This window comes from Mustela nivalis (assembly GCF_964662115.1).
Source record: "Mustela nivalis genome assembly, chromosome: 1".
Lineage (NCBI taxonomy): Eukaryota > Metazoa > Chordata > Mammalia > Carnivora > Mustelidae > Mustela > Mustela nivalis.
Window position 1 is genome coordinate 201,217,261 of NC_139020.1, and position 12,717 is coordinate 201,229,977.

At 53.7% G+C, this 12,717-nt stretch overlaps 2 protein-coding genes and 1 long non-coding RNA gene across 3 annotated transcripts; 2 read left to right on the forward strand and 1 right to left on the reverse strand.

Moving 5' to 3' along the window:
* Positions 1–97: 97 nt before the first annotated feature.
* NDUFA13 (NADH:ubiquinone oxidoreductase subunit A13) lies at positions 98–8,856 on the reverse strand. The gene is made up of 5 exons (XM_082706210.1): positions 8,655–8,856; positions 2,181–2,259; positions 955–1,026; positions 515–584; positions 98–292 (listed from the first exon to the last, which is right to left on the reverse strand). The coding sequence occupies exons 1-5, from the start codon at positions 8,746–8,748 to the stop codon at positions 173–175; spliced, it is 435 nt and encodes a 144-aa protein (XP_082562336.1). The 5' UTR covers positions 8,749–8,856; the 3' UTR covers positions 98–172.
* On the forward strand, positions 230–5,095 carry LOC309851246. The gene is made up of 2 exons (XR_014304685.1): positions 230–2,638; positions 4,199–5,095. It is a non-coding gene; the product is annotated as an uncharacterized lncRNA (long non-coding RNA).
* A 100-nt stretch (positions 8,857–8,956) lies between the features above and the next one.
* TSSK6 (testis specific serine kinase 6) lies at positions 8,957–10,933 on the forward strand. The gene has a single exon (XM_082706128.1). It carries the CDS (start codon positions 9,601–9,603, stop codon positions 10,420–10,422), a length of 822 nt encoding a protein of 273 aa, XP_082562254.1. The 5' UTR covers positions 8,957–9,600; the 3' UTR covers positions 10,423–10,933.
* Positions 10,934–12,717: the final 1,784 nt, after the last annotated feature.

The window sequence follows — 12,717 nt, forward strand, 5'->3', positions numbered from 1 at the left end:
TCTGCAGAGTCCCCAGGTTTAAACCCTGTGTCCCCAGGCCATGTGTAACCCAATAGGGCCCCACTCGCCAGTCAACTCAGTCGCTGGGACATAGGCAGGCAGGTCTCCAGAGCATTTATTCTTTCCAGTGGGGAGGGTGCAGGGGTCCAAGGGGTCCAAGGGGAGCGGCCCCCTACGTGTACCAAATGAAGCCATAGGCGGCGTCGACAATCTCCTCATTTGTACGCAGCCCATACAGCTCGCCCATCACGGGAGTCACCCAGCGCGTTGTATGGAACACAGACTCACCCACCTGTGGAGACCGCAGGATGTAAGTGGGGGTGCAGCTACCCGCTCAGGCCCACACTGCCTAGGGGGACCCCACTAGGCCTGGTGGCCATTGTGTCTACACTGAAAGCTGCTGTCTCCCCTTGCTCATGCCTGGCCTCCAGGACCCCTCTCAGCCTCAGGCTTCCCGTGGGGGGCTGTGTTTCTGCGGGGGCCCGCACCCCCGCCCTCCCTGCCCAGGACCCACCTTCCAGTCGGGCACATCCTTCATGATGATGGCCTCCTCCTCCAGGTTCTCTCGAAGCATCTGCAGGACCCTGCGGGGATGAAATGAGAGGTGGGGGACAGGCCTGAGCACCCCTCGGGGCCCCTCCCTGTTCCACTCCCCATCACCTCCTGCCACTGCCAACCCTGTACACGCTGTCTCCGCTTGTCCCTTCCTTCCCCCTACAAACTTTTACTGTCCTCCTGCTGCAGCCTCAATGTCTCCTCCTCCAGGGAACCTTCCCATTCTGTCCCTTGGGTCCTCACTTTAAGTCAAGTTTGGGGCCCTCTCCAAGGATGACGGCAGCCCCACGTATGCAAGGACACAGCTGTCAGTCCCCATATGCACTCCGGCCAGGTCCTGCACTGCAGCATGGGACACTCAGGCCTGCGACCTTCCAACCCTGGTCCCAGTGGCCCCACCTCCGGTCCTTCTCTGCCTGCAACAGTGGCATCAGCGCGATGCGGGCCTCGAAGTCCTCAATCTGCAAGCGCCTGCAAAACCCGATAACCAACAGATTAGATCAGGCTGGAGCTGGGGGTAGACGCGGCCTCAACCCCACTGGTGACACGTGGGGAAGGGGGCTGGAGGAGAGGCAAGTGAGCGCGGCAGGGCTTGGCAGTAAGCTCTACCTGCCACAGGATGAGAGGCGGAGGGGGGGGCACACAGCTGGCACAAGCACTGATCCACAAGACTGCTGGCTTCACACTTTTTTTCCAGTTAAAAACTTTATTTCTTAATCCTAAAAATAGCCCTGGCCTGATGACTGTGGTGAACCGGGGACGGGGGATGGGGCCTTCATCGCTGGACTCTGGGCCTTCAAAACCATATCCTCTTGTCAAAATAACCCTGGAGTATGAGCCCGGGGCAGACAGCTCTGCATCTTTGAGCCACCAGCCACATCTACGCTGCGGGAGCGGCACCCAGAGATGTGGGCCAGCAGGTGGCCCCTGGCCCTGTCCCCTCATCACCAGGAATCTCATAGCCGTACGGGGAAGGGTGTGGATGAGCTTCAGTCTCCCCCCTCCCCTCCTCCAGACCCACAGGAGCAGATGCCCCCGCCACAGCCACACAGTTGTCACTCCAGTGGCCAGACCTCTGCACGTAGTCCTGGGGGGCCGGACCTGGTTTGAGTGTACCCCACGCCGAGTACCTGACACATGCAGGCCTTCTCCAGCACTACCCTCAGGGACTCCCAGACTTGTGGGGGGCAGGTGACCCCAAGGGGGTGCTGAGGACACATAGCACGCCGGGGTAGGGTGGAGCAGGGCAGCTGAGAGGCAGCAGCCAGAGTTCGAACGGAGGCCACGCTCTGCCTTGGTGCCTCTGGCCCCATGTGCTGGCACGACCACCATCTATGCCCTTGTTCTCATTGCCTGGTTACCAATGGCAAAAACCCACTAGGAGAACACGTCCTGGGCCCACCCGTCCACCTCCACCCGATGTGCCATCCTAATCCAGACCCTCGGTTCCCGAGCAGCGGAGGCCAAGGGACATCTGGCGAAGAGCTCCTTGATTATGAGTCCTTTCTTCAGTGGAAAGCTCAGAAGTGGACTCAGTCCAGGTCCCCACTTCCTGAGTCCCCAGGGCCTGAGGCAGGGCCCCACAGGTACCAGGGGCATCCCGCCCGGGGCGGCCTGGGGCCTACCTGCGCTCACGGTTCCACCTCATCATGCTCCAGTACCCGAACAGCAAGGTCCCGATGCCCACAGCGAACATGCTATAGCCTGTGGGGGGAGAGGCCACCAGTCAGTGCCCGCCCGCGGGACAGGCCGCTCCCTGCAGCTTCTTCCCAGGACGTGCACTCCACTTGCTGTGCAACACACCACCAACACTGACGCAAGAGAAGGTCAAAGTCTTAGTGACCTTCTCCTAGAGATGGCCAGTACCGTCTCTAGTGCATATTTCCTCAGATTATTATTTTTTGGTCCCCGTGGAATGTCCACCGGCCCCTTCCCTTGGACCCCCTCCTCCAAAACTGCAGACCACTCTTCAGTCTGTTCCCCCGGCCTGTGGCAGGGACTCCAGGCTGTCTCAGCTTCTCTCTGACAAGGGAGGCAGATGCTGCCACCACACCTCTGCCCACCATGGGACAGTTTCCAGAAGGTACAGTGTGGGCAGGGACTGCAGGAGAGCCCGTGGGTCTTCTTATTCATGGCTGGGTGGCTGCCACCCCACAATCTTGTGGAAGGCCGTTTGGCTCCCAGTCGGCGGGTGCTTGCACGGGGCAGGATGGTGTCTACTGCTGGGTCCAGCTCCACGGTGGCGCCTGGCTGCCTGGTCCACTCCTCTGAGTCCTGCCCATAGGGGGCTGGATGGGCTGCGGGAGGCAGGCAGTGCCCTGCGGGGCCCGCCCAGCAGCCCATGGGCTCCCTGATGTGCCGCCTCCTGGCCCAGCAGGTCGAGCCCCCTGCCCGGGCACCAGGGGACAGAGGCTGCCATGAATATTTACTGACACCAGCAGGCACCTGCACTGTAATTCTGATGGACAGGCTGTGGGCCTGCTGCGGTCTTCATGGAGGCCCTAACTGCCTGCGGCCTGGCTGGGGCCAGGTCACCCCATACCCTCTAATCTTTCGAGCTGTGGTCTCTTCCCGGAATGGGCCCCATGGTTGCTGGGAAAAATGGACAAGCTCGGCCAGGTTGAGCTCAAGTTAACACCCAGAAAATGACCAGCAAATGGTGGGTGAGGCCATTCCCTAGGATTTGGGGGCGGCGGGGGGGGGGGGGGGGAGAGGCTCTGGGAGTCCCAGCCCTGCTCGCAGCCTGCAGGGAGCCTCTGTTGTCCCTGTCCTCATCCTTCTTCTTCAGCTCAGCTCAGCACATGGTTTTTCTGGCACCTTTGTTGGACCCAGAGGTGCATAAGAAACTGGTTCGATTTTTCAGCTCCTCAGTCAAGCCTGTTAAAAACATTAGTTCAGGGGCTCAGCTGGTTAAGCGTATGCCTTCGACTCAAGTCATGATCTCAGGATCCCGGGATTGAGCCCTGCATCGGGTGCTTCTCCCTCCATGCTCATGCTCTCATTCCCAAATAAATAAATAAATAAATCTTTAAAAAGCAAAACAAAACAAAACAAAACAAACATGAGCTCAGAGTAAGACATTTCCAAATTACGGGGGCACCCTGGTTCCTGTGCACAGAGGGAGATTCCTCCTGGGAGGCTCGAGTGCCTAGGACCAGCTCCCAACGTAGTTATGGCTCTTACACACGGCTGACCACCTGTGCCAGACAGAACATCCTAGAAGAGCTGCCTCTTCCTTTTCAGTAGCTATAGAGAAGCCCTAGGGTCTTCTTTTGACCCAGCCCCAGGGCATAGGCCTGGGCTACCCTAATGGAGACCCCTTGTCTTCATACCAGGCACCCACATGTGGGCCCACATGTAGGATCAATTCCAAGACAAAAATGGCCTTTACGAATGTGCAGCTCTTTCTTGCTGACAGTGGAAAGGCTGAGACCCCAAACCCTGAGCATGGGTCTGTGCTTCAGGACCTGTCAGTCCGGTGGGGGAGGCTGATTATGGTCATGCCCAGGAGTGGGTGCCAGCCACATCCTGTGTTCAGTATCAGTACCTAACCTTGTTCAGATGGCAGCACGACCCAAAGGAAGGTACCAGTTCAATGGGGTCCCATCTGAATCCCAACCTTCCCCCTTTATCTGCCCTACAGAAACTGAGCAGCCAATTGTGAAATTCATATGGAAATTCAAGGGCCCAGATTAACCAAAACAATTCTGAAAAACAACAAAGTTGGAGGACTCGCACTTCATAGTTTCAGACTTCACACACAGCTGTGTGTACAAGACAGTGTGGCATGGCATCAGGATAGACATGTACATCGATGGAACAGAGCTGAGAGTCCAAAAATAAACCCTCACATTTACGGTCAATTGATTCTGGACAAGGGTGCCAAGACAATTCAATGGGGAAAGAATAGTCTTTCAGCAAATTGGATAAGTGGACAGCCACATGCAAAAGAATAAAGTGTGCTTTTTCCTTCCCCCATACACAAAAATTAACTGAAAATGGATCAAAGACCTCAATTTGAGAGCTAAAACTATAAAACTCTTAGAAAACAGATTAGTCAGTCTCTGTGACCTTGGATTAGGCAATGGCTTCTTAGCTGGGACACCAGAAGCACAACTGACAAAAGGAAAAAAAAAATAGATGAACTGGGCTTCGCTGAAATGAAAAACTTTTGTGCTACAAATGATGCCGCCAACAAGCTAGAAAGACAACCTCCAGAATGGAAGAAAAGTCTCTGAAAATCCTCTACCTGATAAAGGAATGGTAACCAAAATGTATAAAGAATTCTGTAAATTCAGTAATAAAAAAGATGAACACCCTGGGGCGCTTGGGTGGCTAAGTTGGTTGAGCATCCTCCCTTCTTGGTTTTGGCTGAGGTCATGGTCTCAGCATTATGGGATCAAGCCCTGCACCAGGATCCACGCTCGGCACAGAGCCTGCTTAAGATTCTCCCCAAACTGACCGCACTTGCGCACTATCTCCCTCAAATTTAAAAAAAATTAATAAAGTTGAACGACCCAATTTTTAAAAAATGGATAAAGGACTTGGATGGTACTTCTCCCAAAGAGCTATACAAATGGCCTAGAAACACCTCATTAGTAACCATGGAGATGCAAATCAAAACCACAATGAGACACCTCACACCCGTTGGGATGGTTAGAATTTAAAAAAAAAATGGGGGGGGGCGCCTGGGTGGCTCAGTGGGTTAAGTCGCTGCCTTCAGCTCAGGTCATGATCTCAGGGTCCTGGGATGGAGTCCCACATCGGGCTCTCTGCTCAGCAGGGAGCCTGCTTCCCTCTCTCTCTCTCTGCCTGTCTCTCTGTCTACTTGTGATCTCTCTCTGTCAAATAAATAAATAAAATCTTTTAAAAAAAAATGTATTTAAAAAAAAAAGGAAAATAATGAGTGTTGTCCAGATGTGGAGAAATTGGAAATCCCGTAAAATAAATGCAGAAAGAAATGTACAACAGTACAGCCAATTTGGAAAACAGCTTGGCAGTTTCTCAAAACGTTAAACATGGAGTTAGCATATGACTTAGTTAGCTATGCTATTGCTAGGTGAAATTTTCCCGCAAGAAAAACGAAACATATACCCACATAGAAGCTTGCACAGGAATGTTCACAGCAGCCAAAAGGTGGCAACAACTCAAATGTCCATCAAGTGGTAGATGGATACACAAATTGTGGCCCATTCATACAAGAATATTATTATATTACTCAACAACAACAACAACAAAAAAGCAGCTTTGAGACATGTTACACCATGCACGTTAAAAACGTCCTGCTGAGCCAGACACCAGAGGCCACACAGAATAGGAGCCCATTTTCATGAAACGTCCAGAACTGGCAAATCCATAGAGACAAAAAACAGACCACTAGTTGCCAGGGTTTGGGAGAGGGAGGATGGGGAGTGACTCCTCATGAGCTTGGGGTTCCTTCTGGAGTGATGGAACTGTTATAAATTTATCTATTTATTTAATTATTTAGATTTATTTATAGATTTATTGGAGGGAGAGCGCATGTGCTCACACACACAGGGAGAGAGGCAGGAGCTAGAGAGAGAAACCCATCCAGACCCCCGTGATGGTGGAGCCCCACGAAGAGCTTGGTCCCATGACTCTGAGATCATGACCTGAGCCAAAACCAAGAGTCAGACACTTAAGCGACTGTGCCATCCAGGTGCCCCAGATGTGTTATAAATTTAGATCCTGGTGATGGTTATGCAACTGTGAACAGACTAAAAATCTGTGATTTGTATGCATGAAATAGGTGAATTATATGGTATGGTCTGTGAATTCCAAAAAAAGAAAAAAGTTAAAGACATAAGGGAAACAAAGAAAGGGCCACCCACTGGGCACGAGAGAGTAGAGAGAAGAGAAATGAGTGGGAAAGATGGAGGTAGCAGTCACTTCGGGAGCAGTGGGGATTAAAGGTGGTCTGAGCCAGCTCTGCAGGTTCTAGGACACTAGGGGTGAGTGATCTGGGCAGAGAAGAGGGGAGTGGATGCCAGGCTTGTGTACCTTACAGGAGCAGAGCAGGGTAGGACTAATCGGGAGAGGGCCATGGGGACATATGGTTTGAGTGCAAGGCTGGAGGGCGGCACAGGACAGATGATTAGCATGGGGTGCAGGATGGAAAGCAGGGCTGTTGCACTTGCTGTTCCCTCCACTTAAGGAACTTTCGAAGAGGTCCTTCCAGCCCACCCTGGCTAAAACGGACCCTGGTGAGCTGGAGCCTTGCCAATATAGGAAATTCTGGTGCGACACATTCATCTCCTCTGCGAGGCTGTGAGCTCTTCCAGACAGGACTCAGTGCCACATGCACACTCAACAAGCAACTACTGAATGCAGGGACAGAACAAAGACCACGCCACCAGAAGGGGTCTCCTCCTCAGCCCACTGTAGCCAGGGGGCAGGTCTGTATATGCTACAACGCAAGCTGGTGTGAAGGGGTGCAACTAGGAAGCCCAACCCTAGATAACGGTCTAGATGGCACATGGGAGACACTACCATGTCATGAACTGGAAGAGGACTGGGATTAAGGGCACATTGCGACTTAAAAATAAAAGAGACATGCTGACTAGAAGCAGCCCAGGGAGGCTCACAGGCTGGGACCCTTCTGCCAGCCTGGTCTGTACCACACACAGGTGCACATGTATCAACAGACCTCAAGCCGCACACGTGAGGGGTACACTGGCCTGGGTGTTAAGTCACACTTTGAGAAAAGAAATTGAAGAGATTCAGATCACATTTTCATTCAGTGTGTTCTGGGATGAGTCAAGCCTGTTTTTGTAACGGCCCTCAGGCTAAGAACATTTTTAGGTTGGTAAACAGTTGTTAAAATGCAGCAGAAGAGCGCCTGGTTGGCTCAGTTGGTTAAGCATCCTTCAGCTCAAGCTGTGATCTTGGGGGTCTTGGAACTGAGCCCCACTACAGTCTTCCCACTTCGTGGGGAGTCTGCTTGTCCCTCTCTCTCTACCCTTGCCCCTGCTCATGTTCTCTCATGCTTGCTTTCTCCCTCTAATAAATAAATAAAATCTTAAAAAAAAAAAAAAATAAAGAAGCAGCAGTGGATAGAGACCATCTGCATAAAATGTTTATCTGGCCCTTTATAGAAAAGTCTGTCAACTGCTGTTCTGAGAAACAAAAAAGCGGAGGGGCTGGAAAGAGCTTGAGTTTTCCCCTGATACTTTCCCACAGTCTGAATTCTTTCTTTACCATGCCTGTATATATTTTTTTAATTGAGGCACATGTGCATAACAATAAATGTAAAGTTTGACGAGTTACAGGAAATGCATTCATGCTTTTTAAAATTTTGTATCTCTGTTAACCCTAGGTGCAAGTATATGTCCCTTCTACTTTTTTTTTTTTTTAAGATTTTTAATTTATTTATTTGACAGGCAGAGATCACAAGTAGGCTGAGAGGCAGGCAGAGAGCGAGAAGGAGGAAGCAGGCTCCCTGCTGAGCAGAGAGCCCGATGCGATGCGGGGCTAGATCCCAGGACCCTGGGATCATGACCTGAGCTGAAGGCAGAGGCTTTAACCCATTGAGCCACCCAGGCGCCCCTACTTTTTTTTCTTTTACATTTTTCTGTGTTGAGCCTAATAGCAAACTTCTAAATGTTACTTAAAACATTTGAAAAATTTAAGAATACATATTGTAGGGACATCCGCAGGTAGGTACTACAGGGAGGAACACCTAAAGTCCCTTAATGTTCCGGATCCAGCATGAGTGTTACACTGGGTGGCCGTGGGGGTAGGTAGCAGCCTCTCTCGGGCCTCAGTTTCCCCACTTGTGAAACGGAAGTGTGTCCGAGGGCTCGGGGCACGAGCTACACTGATCTAACCAACCGCAGAATGGAAAGGATTAAGGGGACCGACCTTCCAGACTGTTCTGTGAAGAAAACAAAGCTCAGTAAGCGTTCGACAAACTCCAGCAGGTACTCTCGTCACTACCGAAGCTATCGGGGATACCTGGGCTCCGCCTCCCGTCACACCGCGGTGGAAACTGAGGCCCTCAAGACTCCCCGGCGACCCCCCCCCCCATGGCGGCGTCCCGAAGCCCCAACTCTGACACCCCGGCGCAGTGCAACACTGACCCGACAGTCCCCGACGCGGAAGGTTCCGCTTGTAGTCGATGGGGCCATAGCCCCCCGGAGGGGGCATGTCCTGTTTCACCTTCGATGCTGCCATGTTCACAGGACCCCAACTTCCGGCCGCGGGCGGAAGTTACGTCCGGAGGCCGTCGCCATGATGAGTGTGGCTGAAAGTACCGCGCATGTCGTGGGCGGGACTAGGGCGTCTGGGACTCTAGTGTAGCTATCCCACCGTGAAGGAGAGCTTGGGCAATAGGTCCAGTAATCCACTGGGCGGCGGGGTGCAGCCGAGGATTCCCTATCATTTTTCTTAGACGGGGCTTGGTTCAGTCGGTGTAGATGCCTGTAGCCCGTCTGGTCGCCCGGGTTCTTGCCCTAAAGGACCTCCGTACACCTTTCCTCTGATGTGGTCCTGAGGCCAGAGACCCCAAGCTCCTGAGGGAGCCGGGTCACCGAGTTACCAAGTTAAGCTCCCTCTCTCGTTTTCTCCCCTTCGCGGGCGTCTCAAGGCTCCACATGGCCAGGACCGGGTACACAAAGCTGGGGGGCGACTGCTGCTCAGCTTCGAGTCATGAGGAGCCACCCCAACGCCAGGCATGGATTCTGCTCCTGAGTGGTGGTCGGGACCCCTTGCTAACAGGTTCTCATGTGAACTGGGCCATTCAGAGCGATTATGAGTCACAAAGCCTGATGGCCTTGGGGGGCTCCGTGGGGCGGGGTCCAGGGGGCCCCCACCCGGAGGCGGGGTGGGGTGACGCCTGTGGTCACTTCACAAGGCAGAAATTGTTACCTGGGCAATAAAAGGCACCTCTGCGGCGGGGACCCGGGAGTGGGCACATGGGGGTGCGGGTGTGCAGGTGCCAAGCGCCATGGGTTAGGCCCGAGATTGGAGTCCGGCCGCCCCCCGACAGCAGCCGCCTCCTGCTCCCCGCGCGCCCCAGGCGCCACCATGTCGGGCGACAAACTTCTGAGCGAACTCGGCTATAAGCTGGGACGCACAATAGGCGAGGGCAGTTACTCCAAGGTGAAGGTGGCCACGTCCAAGAAATACAAAGGCACAGTGGCCATCAAGGTGGTGGACCGGCGGCGCGCGCCGCCCGACTTCGTCAACAAGTTTCTGCCACGCGAGCTGTCCATCCTTCGAGGCGTGCGACACCCGCACATCGTGCACGTCTTCGAGTTCATCGAAGTGTGCAATGGGAAGCTCTATATCGTGATGGAGGCGGCTGCCACCGACCTGCTGCAGGCAGTGCAGCGCAACGGGCGCATCCCCGGGAGCCAGGCACGCGACCTCTTTGCGCAGATCGCTGGGGCTGTGCGTTACCTGCATGACCACCACTTGGTGCACCGTGACCTCAAGTGCGAAAACGTGCTGCTGAGCCCCGACGAACGCCGCGTGAAGCTCACTGACTTTGGCTTTGGTCGCCAGGCACACGGCTATCCTGACCTGAGCACTACCTACTGCGGCTCGGCCGCCTACGCGTCTCCTGAGGTACTCTTGGGTATCCCATACGACCCCAAGAAGTACGACGTGTGGAGCCTGGGCGTCGTGCTCTACGTCATGGTCACCGGGTGCATGCCCTTCGACGACTCGGACATCGCTGGTCTGCCCAGGCGCCAGAAGCGCGGCGTCCTCTACCCCGACGGCCTCGAGCTGTCGGAGCGCTGCAAAGCCCTGATCGCAGAATTGCTGCAGTTCAGCCCGTCTGCCAGGCCCTCAGCGGGCCAGGTAGCGCGCAACGGCTGGCTGCGTGCTGGGGACTCCAGCTAGAAGCCGGGGTTCCCGCCATTCCCGCCGCCCCGAGCACTGCGCAAGCGCAGTGCATGCGCGCGAAGCGCGCTTCCGTACTCTCGCGAAGCCGACACGCGCCACTGCGCACGCGCACTTCCCCCTTTTTCCTGACTCTGGATGGCTGGGGCCATAGTCGCCCCTGTTTAGAATCTAGCTCCTCTCCCCAAGATCCCGAGAGCAGGAGGGCGCAAGCGCTTCCTCTGTTTCCCAAGAGAAGGCCTCGGGAGGGGAAGGGACGAGAAGAAATGGAAGCGTTGCGTCAGCGCGGAATGAGCGATGGCTGTGGGCAGGCGGTGGATACTTGGAGGAGCTGCCAGGGAGTGGACGCGTGTGGAGGGCGTCCTTCTCTAGTCACCCGCTCATGCTGGTGGGGAAGGCACGGTCCGAGCGCTTCCTCCTTGGAACTTGCAATAAACTCGCTCTTCCTCACACCTGCCTCCACCAATGGCCCCCTTTTACCAAGTAGGGGTGGGAGGTTATCCCCCAGCGGAAGTCAGGCGTGGCGCCTCATTGTAGAGAAAGACTTGTTGAGGTTCTAGCTCTAGGTCTCGAAAAGGAATTGGGAGGATTCAGACTAGACTTTTGGGTTCTCCAGTCTCAAAAGAACTCAAAGGGTCGTGATGGCCCTGGGAATAGAGATGCAGGGCTGGGAGCAAGGATCCCAGCACCCTCCCCGTGTTTAAGAATGGAACAGAGTTGGGGACAAGGGGAGGGAGCTGTCTCAACAGAAACTGAGTTTATAGATGAGGAAATTGAGGCTCACACAAGTGACACTTGCCCAAGAACACATCTGAAATTTGAAACTAGATATGTCTGGAGTGGGGTGGGGAGGTGGTGGAAACTCTCCTTAATAAGGGCCCTTCCTTGGTAAAGAAGTTGTCTAGAGGGTGAGAGTCAAAAGAGTGGGGTCAAGAGTCTGTTGGGCAAGATGGTTACTTCAGTCCTCTCTTCATTCATGCGTTTATTGAGTGCCTACTGTGTGCCAAGCTCTGGGACTCCACAGTGAGGCTTGGATCTATTCCTTACCTCAGCGAGGACGCCAGTGAAAAGTCAAGTGAAAATCAATAGCATGGAAAGAAGAGACTTGTAATTTGTGCTAAATGCTGGGTGAGGGGAGGGGCAGGTGACCAAGGAAGGACGGAAACAGACATTTGAGCTTAACCCTGAGAGAATCACACACTGGAAACAGCAGAAGGAACATGTTCTGAGTGTTCCCAAGATACACTGGAGCTGGTGTGTTGGGAGAATGCCACAAAAAGTCCTACGGTGGGAGTGGACAGGGAGGAAGAAGAGGTGGAGAGGTAAGTGTATGTCTGAAGAGGGGACCCACAGGTCCTGGGGGAAATTGGAGATTATTTTGTTGCAATGAAGTTAGTGGGTTTGATGACAGCAGCTCTCACTTGGGGTGCACTGACGATGTCTCTCTAAGCCCTAATTCTACCCATGTCGGAGCCCCACACAGTCTCTGAGGAGGCTGGTCATCTTGTGTGTCTGGTAACTCCCCACTCCTGCTCACTCACCCTTTGTGTTCTCAGGTGCCCTGGGGAGTAAATGTCAGCTCTTCCCTAACCGCTTTTGAATAGGCAGATGAGGAAACTGAGGCTAAGAGAGGGGAAGTGACTAGTCTCCTGTCCTGGCTGGTTCACATCTGAGCCAAGAAAGAAAACCCAACCCCTCAGGTTTACACTAAGGAGGATGCCTCTTCTGGTCTGGACTATTCTGTAGACTCTGCACCTGGAAAATGGAGGCAGGAATCTATCTTTCAGGTTGTAGGGAGAGGCTATGTGGTTCATTGAAAGACCACACCCTGAACCTTCTTGAGGCTCCCACTACACTCAGAATGAAACCCACATTCTCAACCCTTTTTCCTGTGGCCCAACCACACTGCCTGTCTTGTCCTTGACCCGACAAGTTTGGTCTTACCTCTGAGCCTTTGCACTGGCTGTTGCCATTACCTGCACCACTTACCAGTTTCTTTATTCCAGACTTGGTCCAAGTCATCTCTTCCCTGACACTCTGTTCTTTCCCTCCTAGCTCAAGGAATCCTAGTGCCTTGGGTATGGTATGTGCCTTTTTCATCTGTAGATTAATGTGTATGAGCAATGGGGCCTGGGTCTTTTCCTACCCCATGGCCATAGACCTGTTGATCGGTTCAGAGGGGACAAGGCCTCAAGGATTGAGGCAGTTGTCCCATTTGTTGGCTGGAGAAGCTGCTTGACACTCACCCCTGTTGAGTCAGTGGGTCAGTGGAGGAACCTGTGCCTAACCCAGTGA

Excerpts from the sequence above, each read along its gene's own strand:
- NDUFA13 (XM_082706210.1), bottom strand. The coding sequence starts at position 8,748 with ATGGCAGCATCGAAGGTGAAACAGGACATGCCCCCTCCGGGGGGCTAT. Across the intron at positions 1,027-2,180 it reads AGGTGGAACCGTGAGCGCAG|GCGCTTGCAGATTGAGGACT; the intron begins GTAGGCCCCAGG and ends CGGGTTTTGCAG. Across the intron at positions 585-954 it reads CAGGCAGAGAAGGACCGGAG|GGTCCTGCAGATGCTTCGAG; the intron begins GTGGGGCCACTG and ends TCATCCCCGCAG.
- TSSK6 (XM_082706128.1), top strand. The coding sequence starts at position 9,601 with ATGTCGGGCGACAAACTTCTGAGCGAACTCGGCTATAAGCTGGGACGC.